At 34.5% G+C, this 18,515-nt stretch overlaps 1 protein-coding gene across 3 annotated transcripts in view; it reads left to right on the forward strand.

Moving 5' to 3' along the window:
• The first annotated feature begins 6,415 nt into the window (after window positions 1-6,415).
• Window positions 6,416-18,515, forward strand: part of LOC148597632 (uncharacterized) — a 30,057-nt gene continuing 17,957 nt past the window's right edge. The window contains exons 1-7 of one of the 3 annotated variants that reach the window (XM_088562728.1): window positions 6,416-6,799; window positions 9,078-9,416; window positions 10,697-10,950; window positions 12,761-12,875; window positions 15,082-15,575; window positions 17,800-17,848; window positions 18,347-18,382. In XM_088562728.1, coding sequence (XP_088418854.1) covers window positions 9,206-9,416; window positions 10,697-10,950; window positions 12,761-12,875; window positions 15,082-15,575; window positions 17,800-17,848; window positions 18,347-18,382 — 1,159 coding nt within the window. In that variant the 5' untranslated portion in view covers window positions 6,416-6,799; window positions 9,078-9,205. Of the gene's footprint in view, window positions 6,800-9,077; window positions 9,417-10,696; window positions 10,951-12,760; window positions 12,876-15,075; window positions 15,576-17,799; window positions 17,849-18,346; window positions 18,383-18,515 lie in introns of all 3 variants that reach the window. The other 2 variants (XM_088562727.1, XM_088562726.1) reach the window with 2 other exon arrangements.

Consider the following 18,515-nt stretch of genomic DNA (forward strand, 5'->3'; position numbering starts at 1 on the left):
CCAGACTATGTAAAAGGGCAACTAGATCCTGTACCAGATGAGCTGATGCATGATGCATACTGCAAGAAGAAGATGCCTAAGTAAAAGACAGACAGCTTAAAAAAATCAAAGGTCCTTTTAAGGACCACCCAAATCTTTCAAAAAGATTTCTTATATTGATACAAATAAAATGAAATTTAATGAATAAATGAACACTTTCCCCTGCCCATTTTCTTTTAAATCCATTAAAATACCTAAATTATTATCTGGCATCTTAAGGTGCACTAAACAGGGCGGAAAAGGGGCAATGTGACCTATACATTCCCCTTTCGACACACATGTTTGCCTACTGTTGTTGATACCATGTGGTTCCAACACCAGATGAGCTACATTTATGCATTTGGTATTGTGGCACAGGTGTGATACATCAACAGCTGCTAACTGTGCAGCCCTATGCTGTATCATGTATGCAAGCCTGTGCACATATAATAATTTCCACCCAATGGCACCAGGAAATCTACAATTTATGACCCCATATTTGCCATTTGGTGTACATGACCCTGTCCAAATAAAACACTCTCCATTTAGCCCAAGGGCACATTTTTCCTCTAGCTTTTGATGGTACTTCTGAAAAAAGGCATCCATTTTGTAAAGTTACTTTTTCCAGCAAGATTGAGTAGGAATATTTCTCAAAACGAGGATTTGGTACTCCTCAAAACCACAAAAAAAAAGTCCAAATTTGAGATATCCAACCCCTATCTTTTGAAAAATGGCTAAATTATGCAAAATTTCCTCAAAATATAGTAAATTTGATATATTTCAATAGTACTGTACCTCTACTACACATATGAAACATAAAAATACTCACCAATATAAAAATGTAGCCATATCAGCTGTTTTTGTATGCAAACATACCTCTCTATTAGGCACGAAACCACAATTAATTTTCCCACTGTCTTCTTTATAGCCTTTCTGTAATTTAAAAAAATTCCACCGGCACAATTCAATTCAGATTTTCAGGGACGTTAATTTGAACCTTCCAACAACTTATATAAAAAATATATAAAAATTTATCATTATTTTTTTCAAATTTTATGCATAAACACAGAGATACCCTAAAAAATGACCCAAAATGGCTTCTGGATGTCACAAACTTGACCTTTTTTGACCTCACCAAATCACAACCTAAATGTCAAAGTTTTCATTTCAACACATCTACTAAAATAATTTCATTATTCCTCTTCCATTTGAGCACAAAAAGTATGAGAAATTCTGAAAGGAAGTGTTTCTAAAAAATTTTTGAAAAATCCCCTATTATTATAGGAACTATATTCGTATACAACGAAAAGCTAAGGGCAGATAATTGTGGTCTCGTACCTATTAGATGCGCTAAAGTTAAAATATTGTAATAAAAAACCATCTTCTGTTATTTCATCATATTTCCAATCATTCTGCAAAGTTTCGATCAAATCGGTCCATTATCATGTCCACAAACCAGCTTCAAAGACAGCTACCCAAAACTGTTTTCAGCTCTTCTTTCTTATCTGAAAAATTCAAAAAGTTAGATATGACCACTTTTATCAATATTGCAATAACTTTTTTACTTTTGGAGATATTTTCACAAACTAAAGTGTTTTGTTCTCTTGGATAATTATAGTATTTGAATTACAAATTTTCTTTTATCAAAATAGTTTTAAAGTGGTTTAATTTTTTTTTTCAAATTCCAAATATGGAAAAAAATAGAATTGAATCAAATGAAGCTAAAATTAAAAATACTTCTACTTCATAAAAAAAATAGAAAAAAATATTGTAAATTACTTTAATGATTCAGAAAACAGCCCCAATTTACAGATTCTTGATAAGTTGAAAAGTATTTGTGTAAATAATTATTTTCTACAGGTGCCAATATGACCAATAATCTAAAGGCTCAGGGTTGCATACTCATACATAAAGTTCTTCAGATAAGAAAATTTTTGAATAATTACACAGGTATTTTAGGAAATTTTCATCACAGCAAGTTTTTTTCTTCACATTTTAAAGAAAACAAAATTGATTTATCACATTTGGGTCTCAAAGAACGAAAATTATAATATAGTGGTGCAAAAATGGTCAATTTAATTTTATTTTATTTTATTCTAAAGGCATTTAGTATCTACTTAAAAAGTACAAAAACAATCCCAAATCAAATATTTGTTATCAATAATACGGAATTAAACCACCATATTGGCTTTCTTTTGATGATTCTTTGAAAACCCCCCATCACTCAGGGGGCAGTCTAGTATCCTATTAGGATCAAATTATCTGATCTAATGAGTAAAAGACTGGACCCTGAGCCTTATTAGAACTAAGTAAACATTGTCAGCATCTAGAAATTCTCACCTAAACTATCAAAAGAACCAAAAAGTACAAATAGTAGCCCTTTTGAGACTAAAATCATACCAAATTTTGTTGCGGAACCATACAAGAAGAAGATTCAAATATGTTTACTGGTGGTAATACTCCACACAACAAAGGCAAAACTGGTCTAGCAGGAAGCCACAAGGTTAGTAATGCTGGACAGTTCAAGAAAGGTCATACTCCGTGGTCGAAAGGTCTCGTTTTTGAGAATGCAGTTTCATCAGATGAAGAAGAGTCAAAAGCTTACATCCGAATGAATCTGCAAGATCACCAACAAGACGACATCAAAGCTGATTCCGTATCCAGGACTGACAGCTCACAAGTGGTAAAAGAAGATGGAAGTGGTGTGATTAAATCCAGTATGATCCTGCGGCCACGGTTCCTGAAAGCAGACAAAGAAAAGGTGACATCAAATAATTCTCATATTATTGAGAGTGAAAAGATATTTGACATGTTCAACTTGGCGTACCAACAGCACAGGGAAACACCAAAAACTTGTAAGAGGCCATGAATGGAGCCACATAGTGACAGAAAATGGGGTGCCTGTATCATGTACAGAGTTCGGTGTGCAAACTGTTGGTTTGCGACTCCAACACTAGCAAAGTTGTACTCAGAAGTTGAAAACAACAAGCCAGGGCCAAATCCAGCCGGTACTAACATTGCGCTAGTTTCAGCAGGACTAGATAGTCCAATAGGAAGCACCAAGACCCAGGAGATTTTAGCGCGTGTAAGTGTTCCACCTCCATGCAAGAGTGGTATGCAGAGAAACACCGACCGAATTTCTAAAGTTATGGTAAAGCAGAACAAGGACGACATGAAAGATAAGGTTGAACAAGTGAAGGCATACAACAAAAAGAAGGGACAACCAGAAAATGTGATAGATGTGACCTTAGATGGCAGGTACCCAACTGCAACAAGGTCCAGCAGGAAGAAACCAGGGTTAAATGCATCACAGGCACAGATGCTTGCGATTGAACAAAATACTCCATGGAAGTTTGTAGTCGCATCATCTTCACTAAACCAGCTATGTTGGAAGGGAGCTTGGCTCAGAGGAAAGGGATTTGATGCAGAGTGCCCAGGCCATGAAGGCTGTACTGCTACCCTTCATAGAACTATACCAATATCAGAATATGCCATGGGAAAAGAAATTGGAAATCAGCTTGCACTGCAAGGTATGCTTATCCGTTATGCCACAACAGATGGAGATGCACGTTCCGCTAAAGGAGTAGAAGATGCCATACATGTACTGTATCCTATGTGGGAAGTGCAGAGACTGGCGGACCCAGTACATCTAAGCCAACATCAATTCCGAGCGGGAATGCGAGCTGAGTTTAGTGAGACCATGTTTCATGGACAAACTAAAGAAGAGAACAAAGACTTGAAGAAAATGTTTAGCCTGGACTTGAAGTGTTGCAGTTCCATGATATTGAACCAGTTAATGAATGAATATAACAAGGACACAGAAAAAGTATGTAAAAAATTACCTACCATCCTTTCAACTACAGTCCAGTGTTATGGTGGAGACTAAGGGCAGATAATTGTGGTCTCATACCATCATAGCAAGATAAACCGGTATGGTCTTTAGGTTACAGACCACCAATTCAACCAATGAGCATTTGGAACGTACGCAAAAATAGTCCTACGCAGAAATTACCCCCGTTCCTCATAGTGCTGTGAAAAAAGTTCTCATCTTATTTAAAAAATTTAAACAGTTTCTGAAAGGAAAAACATTTTTGTACATTTTATAGGTGCATTTTGCTTCTTGTGATGTGAAGCCTAATCTCCATAATGATTTTTAAATATACCCCTATCTTGTGAAAACACTGGGATTTCCCATGCTATTTATAGACCCTTCACTTCCGGTGACCAGTACTGCACTGCAAGTCTGCTAACCCCACATGCCATTCTGAGGATTGTGAGCTGACATATGTAGAATCATGCTGATATATAGTCATCTGCAGGTTAAAGTTAAGGTAAAGTCCAGAGAAGCCATTGAATATTGTGAAATTAGCATAGAAGCCTATGGGAAGTGGAATTAGTGGTTTTTAGCCTTAAGATGAAGCCATGGCAAAATGAAAAGTTTCTTGAAATAGCTTTAAACTACTTGAAGATCTTGTTAACTTTGCCATAAGAGGAATACACTACAAAAATCATTCAAAATATGCATATTTTTAAGTTATAGGTCCAAATTATGGAAAATTGGTCTTTTTGGCTGATTTTTATGTCCTATCTTGTAAAAAGTGTAGAAAATTTAGTAAAAATATCAAATATTAAACTTTGAGGGCTATATTTACCTAAATATGGTAGTAATAAGCACTTGAAATCAAGTTTTGTGTAGATTTGAGCAAAAATTAGGTTAGAAATGAGGAAAAACTCACTTTCATTACTGTGGTTAAGGCCATATAAGCATTCCCCTATGGCAACATGGAAAATCCATTATTGAGCACTTTTTTTGCTTTAGGTGCCCTTTACTGGTCATGTTTTAATGTGAAAACACTGTATTTACAAATTTAAAGCCAAATATATCACCTTTTGTGAAAATTTAAAGATTTAGGATTTTTGACATGTGATCAAGAAAAAGGGGGAGGCATGTCAGAAATAAATTTTTAAAAATAGACCAATTTCTCAGAAAATGATTACTTTTAAAACTATTTCTTCATTAATATTGTTAAAAAACAAGTTGTGATTGATATTTTTTATTTGAAAAGTCAGAAAAAGTTCTTTGCAAATATTTAATGCATTTCAGTATGGTAGAATATTTTCACTTTTTTGCTCGCACAACTTGGTTACCCTATATTTAAAAATCAAATATTTAAAAAAGTGCTTGTCACATTTCACTGAAACTTTGCAAATGCATTCAGTATGTGTGTAGGAAGATACCTGTATAGTTATTTATTTTTTCTAAGACAAAAAGTGACTCTTTAGGTTACAGACCACCAATTCAACCAATGAGCATTTGGAACGTACGCAAAAATAGTCCTACGCAGAAATTACCCCCGTTCCTCATAGTGCTGTGAAAAAAGTTCTCATCTTATTTAAAAAATTTAAACAGTTTCTGAAAGGAAAAACATTTCTGTACATTTTATAGGTGCATTTTGCTTCTTGTGATGTGAAGCCTAATCTCCATAATGATTTTTAAATATACCCCTATCTTGTGAAAACACTGGGATTTCCCATGCTATTTATAGACCCTTCACTAACCCCACATGCCATTCTGAGGATTGTGAGCTGACATATGTAGAATCATGCTGATATATAGTCATCTGCAGGTTAAAGTTAAGGTAAAGTCCAGAGAAGCCATTGAATATTGTGAAATTAGCATAGAAGCCTATGGGAAGTGGATTTAGTGGTTTTTAGCCTTAAATGTGTAATCCGCATCCGTACTTGTGCCAACTTTCCCCCAATCAAAATACTATTTTGCCATTTTCTTTTAATTATTATTCGATATTTCTCGCTGAAAGTTGATACACATTTACTAAATGACATTATGATGAGGCTAGAATTAATTATTTTGCGAGAGAATGAATCAAAACGAATCATATTATTGTAACCCTTTTCCCACCAACTCCATGCATGCTTTCATCCTGTGGAAGTGTCCGAGTGTCTGAAATTTAAAAAAAAAACATAGTATTTGGCTTTTAGTTTTGAAAAGGCATCCATGATTTGTATTAAAACTGAGTAATATTTTTTTCAGTATGTTATCATGGCTACTGGATTTTATAACAATATATAATCACTACTAAAATTACTTAAAAATTACTTGAACCTCAACATACCAAGGATTTAAAAAATAAGAACTTTTTATGACAAAACACTTGAAAATTATGTGATGACTGCCTCAAAACATCTTTATTTCAACAAAATGAGACCAAATTTTCAGAAATGACCTAACCGTATTGTACTACCTTTGCTGGTACGGGGATAGACGCATAATTGGTACGGTACAGATTTCAAACTCAATCACTTCTTTTTTTTAAAACAATATCAAATCTTTTAAACTTTATCCAAAGTCTTAAGGTGGAGTTTTAACCTCTTAATAATTTTAGAAAAACGAAAAATTCGGACAGGAATGTGAGAAATAGTAAATAAATTGTTGGGTACGGTAACTTCCGGTTACACATTTCAGACATAATAACTTCAGAAAACCGATCAAACAAGAAATATCAGGAAAATATACATCATTTTTTTTTTATTTAAAATGAACTAAAACGGACTTTTTCACATCTCATGCTATTTTCAGTTCTTAACATACCATAAGAATGAATATTTTAGCAAAACATTCTTTTGAGTACTGGGAAAATTTGGTGCGGGTACGGATAAAAGTTACACATTTTAGACCCTACCAGATGACCCATAATAAAAGGAAGAGAAGGTGGGGCTTTCCAGTTGGATCTCGGTCTTTCATGCTTTTTAAAGTATTTTGGTAAGAGTTTCTGTTTTTTACTGAGACATGCGTCGAGTTCTGAACGTCGACTTCTCTAATACTAAAGTAGCAACGCCTACTGTTGTGATTACGAATAAAAAGACAACCAGGATTAATCAAAACCGAAAGTAAAAAAATCCTTTGACTTTGTATTATTCACCTAAAAGGCAACTGTAATAATATGAATTTCTCTCGAGTCTACAGTGAAGATAAAGATAAATTTAAATAGGGGTAGGCATTGCACAGGCATTTGTTTCTGTCTGGGGGAAATACTATGAAACAAGGGGCGACTATCAATGCTTCCACTTGGGCGTTGATAGTCGACCCTAGTTCGAATTTCCTCTGACCCTGCAATTCTTCTCTTTTTTATTTGGATATTGATATGTTAGGTTGGGGTCAGAACGATGTGCCATACGAAAAGTTGGAGATTCAGCTGTACCGCGGAGCTAGTCCGAATTTCCCCTGACCTTGGAACCCTCCTCTTTTTTATTTGGATATTTATGTGTCGGGTTGGGGTCAGAACGATGTGCAATACAAAAAGTTGGAGATTCAGAGGTACCGCGCAGTACCGCCCTTCAGGCTTCAGCCGCTTGTAATGACTTTCAAGTTGAAATTGTGCATGTCACACCTACCTAGTTCGATTCCGAAATCATTTTCCTGTATGCTGATACCAAATTTGTTACAAAAATTACATTTAATATTGAAGTTTCGATAATTTTCCACGAGAGACCCTGTTTTGTTGACATTTTGAACCGTAATAAGAGTAGGCGGACTGAATACTTACTGGGCTGTTTGTTTACATCTACATGTAACCTGACTGAATACTTACTGGGCTGTTTTATTAATATCTACATGTAACTAGACTGTTTGTTTACACCTACATGTAACGTGACTGAATATTTACTGGGCTGTTTGTTCTGATTTATTACAGGGAAATGCCATATTACTATGATTTAAGGGGGGGGGGGCTGGTTGGGATCAAATTTAGAAATAAATAATACAATTAGAACAAGCAGAAAAATAATACATTGGCATCTCATATTATCCTCATAATATTAATTCTATTGGCACAAAATAATGTACAATTACATGTATACTGTATCTGATATGTCTGATCCCCCTCCCCTCTGTAGAGGATCAGTATATACATGTACATATATCAATATATGCTGAACAGATAGGTTGTGGTACTGTTCTGTATAGTGCTGAATATTGCCACAATCTGTACATGCTTCAATCTTCCATCAATCTCCTATAGAGGGTATATTCAATATTCTAAAGCTATACACCTATTAAACAAGCCTCTTTATGCAAATTGAAACAGGATAACCAAAATAGTTTGCAGATTTGTAATAAGTAGTACTCATGCGTTCTGATTTTTTTCACATCCTGTATAGCATATAAACTTGCAAGTTGATACATGGTTAATTAGGTAGTGACTATAGGGCTATAAGGCGGAGATTGGCTTTCATAAGAAAAACACTTAATACCATTACAATTTTGTTGTATAGCATTACAACTGTACTAAGATTTCAAACATGACATTGTCTCAACAAATGCTTACTGAAATTTGTTCACATGTTCAAATTTTACTTGAATATTCCTGCTTAACTGAAGAAAACCTGAGCATGGGTGGGGGGGGGTCACTTCTTATTTACAATTATATACAGTGGTGCCACTATAATGGGTCTGTTTTTCTAGAGTTGAACTATATAATTGGGTCATATTTTTTCCCTTTTCTATGTCAATGGGCTGTTATTTATCCATGGGTCTCTTAATTCAAAGATTTAAGGTACACACAGGGTGTGTAATATAAAGTCCCTTGACTTGTACTCAGTAGTAGAATATATGCACGGGTATGTATTTCTTGCAGACAAATACATGAATGGATGTGTTTTTCCAGCCCCAGCTCCTCCCTGTACCCAATTTTAACAAAAGTGACCCCTTTGAGCCCAAGTTAGTGTGAGCCATAACTTTTAGTACATGCGGTGTAGATAAAATATTCATAAAAATATGCATACATCTTCGGCATAGGGCATAATTTAGGCAGTGAAATAGGTTTAAGTTGCAAGAATTAAAAAAAATATAGTTAAAAGTTGTCAGCTGTTGTATTTTCAATAGAATTGAAGTCAGTGTTTTCTAAACAAAGAGAGATAACTCTAGCACTGCAAGGTCATAAATGACCATACCGGTATGTACTAAGGAGAAAAATAAATTCTTTAAAAAATCTTTATTATCACATGAGAATCGCTAAGTAATTGTCATTTTATCATTTCAGCCATACGTACATGTACCTACAATTCAACATTACGATCATCAGAGCAGTACAGAGTAACCCACCTCTTGGGTGAGATGATATATGCTTGTTCCAATTTTTAAAGCCATTGTCAGTCAACACCTTCAATAATGTCATTGTCAGAAGAAGAAACAGATTTTCTCAGACTGGTTAACCTGGTGGTGAAGGTGGCACCACAAGCTGTCAGATATTTGTTTGATCAGAGATTTCCTCCTGCAGATCTGACAACTGTCCTGCAGAATAACTTGTTAAAGCTGAATAAACTTAAAAGTTCAAAGGTCATCAATGCAGCACAATGGGATTTACTGTTTCCTCCATCAGGTGATTCTCTTTTTATACAAACAGTTACTATGACACCAATTATTTCTCTCTCTTATTTTTTTTTATATATATATTGCCTGTTTGATTAAAAGATGTCCGTATGTCTGTCTGTTCATCTACTACATATAACATGTGTAATTTTGTCCTCCTTTCTTAGTTGCTATACGTCTGCAACTTTGACAAGACCGGTGAATTTAATTGAATGAAACTACATGTATATTCTTTATCACATGATGTTCATCTGTTAATTTGTCCATCTTTCTTAGTACCTATATATCTACAACTTCGACAAGATACTACATGCATATTCTTTATCACATGATGCAGTTGTGAAACTCTTATCTTACATTTCAATCTGTTGGGATTCATGATACTATGATTAACCAGGCCGCACATTCATCAGGGATGGGGGCATGTCCTTATTTTGTGATTTCATGATCAAACATATTGACTGTGTCTTGCTGCAACAGAGGTGTACAGTTTTCTCTGCAATTACTTGCTGAAACCACTTAACAGTTGGTAATTATCTCAATATCAGTGTCGACACCATCAAACAACTTTGTGACACTGACAGATTCTTTAGTAACTTATGATCACAATTTTACCAGTGGATCAGATTTTTACTGTTACTTTATTTGTTTATTATGTACAACTTTTTTGCATAAGATTTGTTTGAAAGAGTAATCAAGAGAACCAAGGTTATAGCGATAATCAAAAGAATGTAATCCAGGGCCATGGGCCAGACATGGAAAAGAGACATACACAACAAAGAACATAAAGTAACTAAATTCATACATACAAAGTAACAAAAGCAAATGAGCAACTCGGACTTCACTAAAAACTGGGAGCATGGACCAGTTGCACCGGTAGGGTATGCGTTTGAAGATTTCAAAAGGAAAAACTAGTTCTTCACCATATGATGTTACTACACTGATGTATTTACAGGAAATACGGGTATTGCTACATCTACAACATACTAAGTATGATGTCATGCTACTGATTTGTTTTACAGGAGGTACCACTACATCTACAGTGAATAATGTTATGCTACTGATTTGTTTTACAGGAGATACCACTATCTCTACAGTGAATGATGTCATGCTACTGATTTATTTACAGGGGATACTACTACATCTAGAACATATAATGTTATGCTACTGATTTGTTTTACAGGAGGTACTACTACATCTATAACATACGATGTTAAGCTACTGATTTGTTTTACAGGAGATACTACTACATCTACAGTGAATAATGTTATGCTACTGATTTATTTACAGGAGATACTACTACATCTACAACTTATGATGTCACCTTACTAATTTGTTTGTTACGGAATATTGTTCCATTTGGATCACCATCACCTGCAGTAGCGAGGCCATCAACAGGGTTTGATCAACTCCCACAAACTACAGATTCATCTGAGGGGGCTGACCTTGCCAGGATCAAACACTACAGAAATCATATTGCTCACAATAAAGATGCTACAATAGGCAAAATGGATTTTAATGTGGCTTGGTGGGATTTATGTGAGGTAAAGTGTATATGCAGAATATGTTGATGCATTCCTATGTTTAAATTTATGTACATACATATTTAGAATCAAAGATTGAAATATCTTTATGACTGCCAGTATTTGTCAGAGGCGACCAGGTCAACATTGACATCCACACAATATGGTTATATTTTGTTTTCCACTCAAACAGATAAATTAAAGTTTATAGTATGTGGGCTGAGATAACCAATATACTTTTTGTAGATTTATTTTCTATTTTGTGTTCACATAATAAAGCTTTATAAGTCCACTGATAATATGACAGAGAAAGGCTTAGAATTAATACAAGGCAGGTTTAAGCTGAGAGAGGACAAAGTTGAATATACTGATATGTAGTAAAAATTGTAATGTCCTTTTACAACTAGTATTTATTTTCTTTCAACTGAACAAAATTTTAAGATATAAGCAATGAAAATTAAATGATGAAGAAGATACAAAACTGTTAAAAAGATGTACATTGTACTTGCTTTATATTACCATTACTATCACAGGTTGACTTCTTGTCAGACTGTAATCAGGCTCTTAGTGCTTCTAAGGTCAAAGGTTAAATTCTCATTGATTACCATTTATATGATGACTTTGGCACCGCATGTCTGACCACATTCTAGTGAATATTGCTTGTCAATCTTTGTCAAGTTGAAGTAGACATTGTATCAATGTGTATAGTAATAATGTTTTACTGACCAATGAATATTGGGTTGATTTGATTAGTTTTGAAATCACTGGTAAAAATTTTAATTTAGTTCCTTATATTTGACTAGACATGTTATCACCATGGTTTAATGATGATACATGTATGTCTTCAATTAAGGCTTCTTGAGAAGTGCTCCACAATTAAATAACTTGCAAGTCACTTTGACCTACATTATATGGTTCAATGGCTTTTGTAAAGGTCTTTGTTTAGGTCTAATATCAGAAAGAGGAAAGATCAAGGAACAAAGCACAAATCTGAGAATACCAAAACAAAATAGACATGGCAAGTACATCCTTATATGAAAGTGGTCAGTTTATGTTGTCACAGAATTTTTTGTGAACTGAAATAAAATATCTCAGCAATATATATATTAAATTAAAAGTGATAAAATTTTAGTAATTAAAGAAGATTCGTACAATCTTTTTTTTTTTTATACATACTGTTAAAGCCTACAATTTTATGTTCTGCAAAAAAAAATTGCTCGCCTTTATTTTTTTAGCTTTGTCTTAATAAGTAAAACAATTTTTTTTTATAAACATTTTCAAATCACTGGCTTGCCCCCAATTTTTAAGGTGGAATAATCCATAGATCAAGAAATTGAATTGGTGTGGCCTTACAATGTAAAAAAGAATCTGGGAGAATATTCTTTGGTGACTGATTGATTTTGTAAGGGGAGGTACTTGAAGTTGATGAGTAGGAGTGGGTGCATGGTGGATCCTGCCAGGCCATTTACTATTACTGCCTAACAGAGGATAGGGTGCATGATGGATCCTGCCAGACCATGGACTATTACTGCCTTACAGAGGAGTGGGTGCATGGTGGATCCTGCAAGACCATGGACTATTACTGCCTTGCAGAGGAGGGGGTTCATGGTGGATCCTGCCAGGCCATGAACTATTACTGCCTAACAGAGGAGGGGGTGCATGATGGATCCTGCCAGACCATGAAATATTACTGCCTTACAGAAAAGCCAAATGGAAAATGTTTACAAATACACCAATTTCTGTCCAATGAAACAATTTTATCTATTAATACAAATTTCACTGGATCTATTAAAAAAAAAATTCTAAAAAGAATTTTTTTATTTTATTGCAGGCAATTAGAAGACTGGGTGCTGGTAGATATGACCAGGACTGTAGTGATTTGAGGGTAGCCTCCCTTGATAGGTTTGATAGAGAAGTCTGCAGAGACATGATCAAGACATTGATAGGTGAGATTATTTTGAAAATCAATAAAAATTAGTTTTATACCACAGCAAATAAAAAAACATGTTTTGATGCCAAAAAGTCAGTAACAACATTAACTGTTGCCATGTTAGCTATTGCCATCACTTGCCCTCTGTTATTTTTGACGGTAACATTTGTTCAAAACTTTTCTTTTCCGACATTACTTGACCAATTGGAACCAAACTTGGTATGAATGTTTTGTGGGGTATCCTGCATAGAACTGGTGGAGGGATTTTTGATCTATCAAAAAGTATGGTCACTGATATTATTAATCAGACAGTAGTTTTTCGCATATATCTCCTAAATCGTTAGGTTTAGTGAAATTCTAACAGTGTAAAGGTGTTCAACATAATGAGATCTATCTGTGGTCAAATTTTCATTGTAATCTGTTACGCCATATTCGAGTTATTGCCCATTTTCAACATGTTTTGCTATTTTTGATGTTATTGCTTTCTGAAATCTTTCCTCTGACATTACTTGACCAATTGGAACCAAACTTGGTTTGAATGTGCCATTTTGTATCCTGCATACAACTGAGATTGGGATATTTTGATCCGCAAAAAAACATGGCTGCCGTTAAAAAGAATAGAACATCAGGGTCAGACAGTAGTTTTTCACATATTATATCTCAGAAACCGTTAGGTTTAACTGAATTATTTCAATTGCTGAAATGATCCCCATTATAAGGCCTACAAAAGTCTCTCAGAGGTTAAAGTTGTTAGGTCAACGCCTTGTCAGAGTTATTGCCCTTGAAAAATGAAAAATGACGGTTTTGTTTTTTACAGTATTCAGCTCATATCTTGAAAACTACAATAGATAGAAAGAAACTTTCAATTGCTGAATAGGTCCTAATGATAAGTCCTACCAAAGTCCTCTCATTCAAAATTGTTGGACAACTCCTTGTTAATTTTATTGCCCTTTAAAAACAAAATTTAACCAGGTGAGCTATTCAGGCTCCTGGGAGCCTCATGTTTTATCACTGATATCGCAATGTAATTTAGGGGTACATGTATAATACTTATAAAACATATCTATCTAAAATGAAACTAGGAAATATCTCCATATGACCCCCATTTACACAGGTGGGGTTTTTCGTTCAAATTTTGTGTAATTTCATAAAACTGACTCAGTTGAAGGCTGATAAGGTAAAAAAGACACCTATATATTTTGGGGTCAGTAGATCAACAGGTCAAGGTCCACTTGACCTACATTTCTACTGCCCCTAAGACTAAAATTCAAGATAATTGTATTCAAAATAGTTTTAAAATGTCATATCCTTCACAACTCCCAATATATGGGTTCTAATAAGAGAGAAAATCACATATAAAATTTTGCTATCTCTGTTATATGGACGCAACTGGGCTTCAGCACCGTGCTGCATTTTGATTTTTTGGGACTTGCATTTATTATTTACTTGTTTATAACATAGTTTGTTCTAATAGGTTGATCCTGCAGGGAGGTGGGCATTGGCCTCTTATGAAATTGAAAATCTTTCTAAGTGTTTTATTATGTCAAAACCTGAAAATATTTAGAAAGAGTAATCACGGGAACCAAGGTTATAGCGGTAATGAAAAGAATGTAATCCAGGGACAATGATCATACATGGAAAACAGACATACATACAAAGAACATTAAGTAACTAAAATCATACATACAGGTAACAAAAGTAAATGAGCAACTCGGACTCCACTAAAAACTGGGAGCTTAGACCAGGTGCACCAGTAGGGTAAGCATCCTCTGCTTTTCTAGAAATACCCGCCAAGTTGCTCATAAAAAGTCAAGTCTGGTGTAGACAAATGAGGAAAGGAAAAGAGTACAATTTGTTTATATAATTATATCTCAAAGTTTGTTCTCCTTGTGATGAAACTTTAAGTATTCTTTGGCGTGTTTATTTGTTTAATTGTATATATTGAGTCACACTGAAGATGTTTGAATGAAAATATTTTTTTAACTGTTGCATTCTGTGTCAAAAGTTAGTTACATCCAAACTCTCAACTGCATTAAGCGTAAATGTTGTGTCTATATTTGTCTTAAATGCTCAGAGTTGGGCCATTGTAATTTTATCAAGCTGTGCCATGCAAAGCATTTTATTGGAATCAAATCTGTTAACATTCTTTCAACCCGATCCATTGAACTATTTACGCAGTTTAACTTCAATAACTTTCTGTTTCATTTGGTTACTAGAAGAAGAATTGGACAAGACACTCAAAGATTATTCAGTGGCATTAACAGATCATACAGCGACACTCGCAGATCATTCATCGACACTCACAGATCATTCAACGACAATTGCAAATCATTCAGCAACACTTACAGACAATACAGCAACACTCACAGATCATTCAGCGACACTTGCAGATCATTCAGCGACACTCACAGACCATTCAGCCACATTGACAGATCATTCAGCGACACTCTCAGATCATTCAACGACAATTGCAAATCATTCAACAACACTCACAGACAATACAGCAACACTCACAGATCATTCAGCCACATTGACAGATCATTCAGCAACACTCTCAGATCATTCAGCGACACTGTCAGATCATACAGCAACACTCACAGATCATTCAGGGACACTTGCAGATCATTCAGAAACACTCACGGACAATACAGCAACACTCACAGATCATACTTCAATGCTTGCAGTTCATTCAGCAACACTTGCAAAACAAACTATGGTAAGTTATGGTTATTTCAAAGAAGCACTCAAGGCTGTATGTCATTGAAATACAAAATGTATATATACAGAATAAAAGTTACCTTCAATTTTGATATTGATTGTATCATGTGAAATATCTTGACGAGCATGCGATATTGTCAGTATAAAAATTGATAGCAGTTATTATTATACGACCGCCAGAAAAATTGCAGTCATTTGATGGTATGCTGTTGTCGTTTTCCATAGACACTTCCACATCCACTCAATAACTAATGAGTATAACTGAACAGATATTTATGAAATTATACCACACAGTGCCATACAATAACAATTAATTTTTGGGGTTGTGACTCTAGCAGTTTAGGAATTAGGGGAACAAAAAAGGACCAGAAACAGGCTTTTACATGTAACTTGAGTATCAGTGTATAGATCTGTTACATAAGGTGCCACACTACCAAAGGAAGGCCCAGATTTATTTTTTGGGTTGGGGAGGTGGGGGGGTGTTGTGACTTCAAGCATTTCAGAGAATGAGGACCCAAAATATTCAATGAATTTGTTGATTTTATTGTATTGTTAACACTGTAAGATGTTCACAGATATAATCATAATACAGTACCTTAACTGGTCTGTTCAACAAATATTGCAATGGGTCATCAATCGACAATCAGTTTCCAATCAGTCATCGATCTGTCAAACCAATCCATTAAACCGGTGATTGCATCATGTGACCATAGAGCGTTAAATATATTTGACCGACTGTTGTATTTGTCAATTTTCCACATATAAACGTAAGGTAGTAGATTAAAACAACAATTAATACTTCTATTATACATTTGTTTAAATTTTAACAGATCATCTGTAATTTTACATAATAAAACTGCGATCAGATCGGTCACCGGTCATTGATTATCGATCCGTCAGCGATCAGTCAGTCAGCAGTCATCAATCCGTCAAATCGGTGCACAATTCAGTTCAGGGAGTGTATCAAAGAATTATCCCATGGAAAAACTGTGGGTATTCTTTGACTTTTTTAGGGGCTATAATATTACAATCACCTTGTCAGTCTGTCTGTCTGTTCGATACATTTTTTGAAACAGGTTTTTCAAGCTTCTGTTGAAGGTAATGATTAGATATATGATATATTATTTTTGCATGATAAATTGTGCCGCGTCTCCCCATCATAGGTTTCTCATCTACTTGTCATTTTTCAAACAGTACATTGTGCAAATTTTCTTACCAGATTTTTCAGCTTCCATATGGGGGAATGCTTAGATACATGTGTTTGGTAAATATGTATTACTTTTGCTTAATGACTTCCCTTTTCAGGTTCCTCCTTCATCTACAATCTATTTACTGATTGGGACAGCCACTCGCTTCCCAGGTTGAGTGGTGGTATTCTTAACACAACCCAGGGTACAACGTTTCGCTTGTCTACATTTTATTTATGGATATTTTGTCAAATTAGGGAAATGTTGCAATGGAAAATTTAAAGATCTTTGAGCCATTTTAATTTTTCAGAATTGTATTATATGTCCAATATTTTATCATAATCCATTCTGAATTGTATTAAGCTTGAATGATATGCCCATATTTGCCTACTCTGTTCATGGTTGACAACTTCGGTCATATCAAGCTGCACCCTGTGAGGCATTTTATTCTGTTTATTCTTATTCAACCAAAATATTTTTTATGTTGTTTCTGTTGCATATCACATGTTATAGCTGTCCCCTTGTTAGAACCTGAGCAAGTTTACCGTTATTATGTAAGCTGTCACAAAGTTTGGTCAATAAAATATGTATAAATATATAGAAATTTTCATTCCAGTGGTAGTGGTGTCTCTGACATATTTGCCATACCTATAATCATTATATTTTCATTTCAAATGTGTAAACTGTTTGAGAACTTTTCTCTTTCAATCTCTTCATCACATGACTTATATGTATGTAGCTCCACCCACTATCTAAACGTCGTCTGCTACACAACAATAACTACCATGTCATTAAGCTCAAGTCTTCCTTATAAGATTCTTGGGATTGATATGAGGCTAAGAGTATTTTAATGGTACACTTGCTTGTAAGTTTATTAACTAAATTTTTCAGCTTCTTTTCTATGCCATGAACATGTCTAGTCAAGTTTAATTTGTACAAAAAAACTTTGATTGTTGAAAACAGGTTTGCATATCACATGCTTAATCTTTTTTCGTTAATATTTTGGTAATTCAATCTTTTATATTTTTTTTGCAGAACGATCAAGAGAAAACAGCATATATTAGCAAACTAGAAAAAAAGATAGGTGAGTCTGTCATATGTTGTAAAAATTTCAACTTATATCATGGTGTACATTTACTCTCATTTTGTATACGACCACACATGCAAATATGTCAACCATAAGTTGTAAATAAAGATCATGACATCACCAAAACAACACATACATAGAAACAAAGGGAAACAAGACTATTTTTAAAACTGGGTCACCGGCCCCTACTATTCTGAAAAATAACATATTTCACATAGCATTTAGCATTTTACTGCCAAGAACCAAGAGAAAATAGAACTATGAAATCACAGACACTCTTTGGTTGGATTAGAAACTTCTTTATCTCGGCTGGGTCATTAAAGGACTTGAAACTTTATCATTGGATATTGTCCGAGATATCTCAGTATTGCATTCTTAAAGTTGTTAGATTCTTAATATCTAAATCTTATAATTACTTCCTGGTTTTTGTAAGCAAGTGACCTTGCATACTGCTCCTGTCCACTTAATAGAAAATGATTTTATTTTTACTTTCAGATGAACTAGACAGTAGCATTCCTATGCATATGAAAGGTAGGAGAAAAGTATAGGACTGAATGAATCAAATTAAGTGTGAGGAAATCAAAGGTTTATACAATCAACAATTTTCATAGTAATATGAGGCAGGTGTTACCTGTAAGAAAACGAAGTTGAATAAATCAATATT

The sequence above is a fragment of the Perna viridis genome, chromosome 15 (assembly GCF_037379345.1).
Source record: "Perna viridis isolate PV_CMFRI_1.1 ecotype Kerala chromosome 15, ASM3737934v1, whole genome shotgun sequence".
In the NCBI taxonomy this organism is placed as follows: Eukaryota; Metazoa; Mollusca; class Bivalvia; order Mytilida; family Mytilidae; genus Perna; species Perna viridis.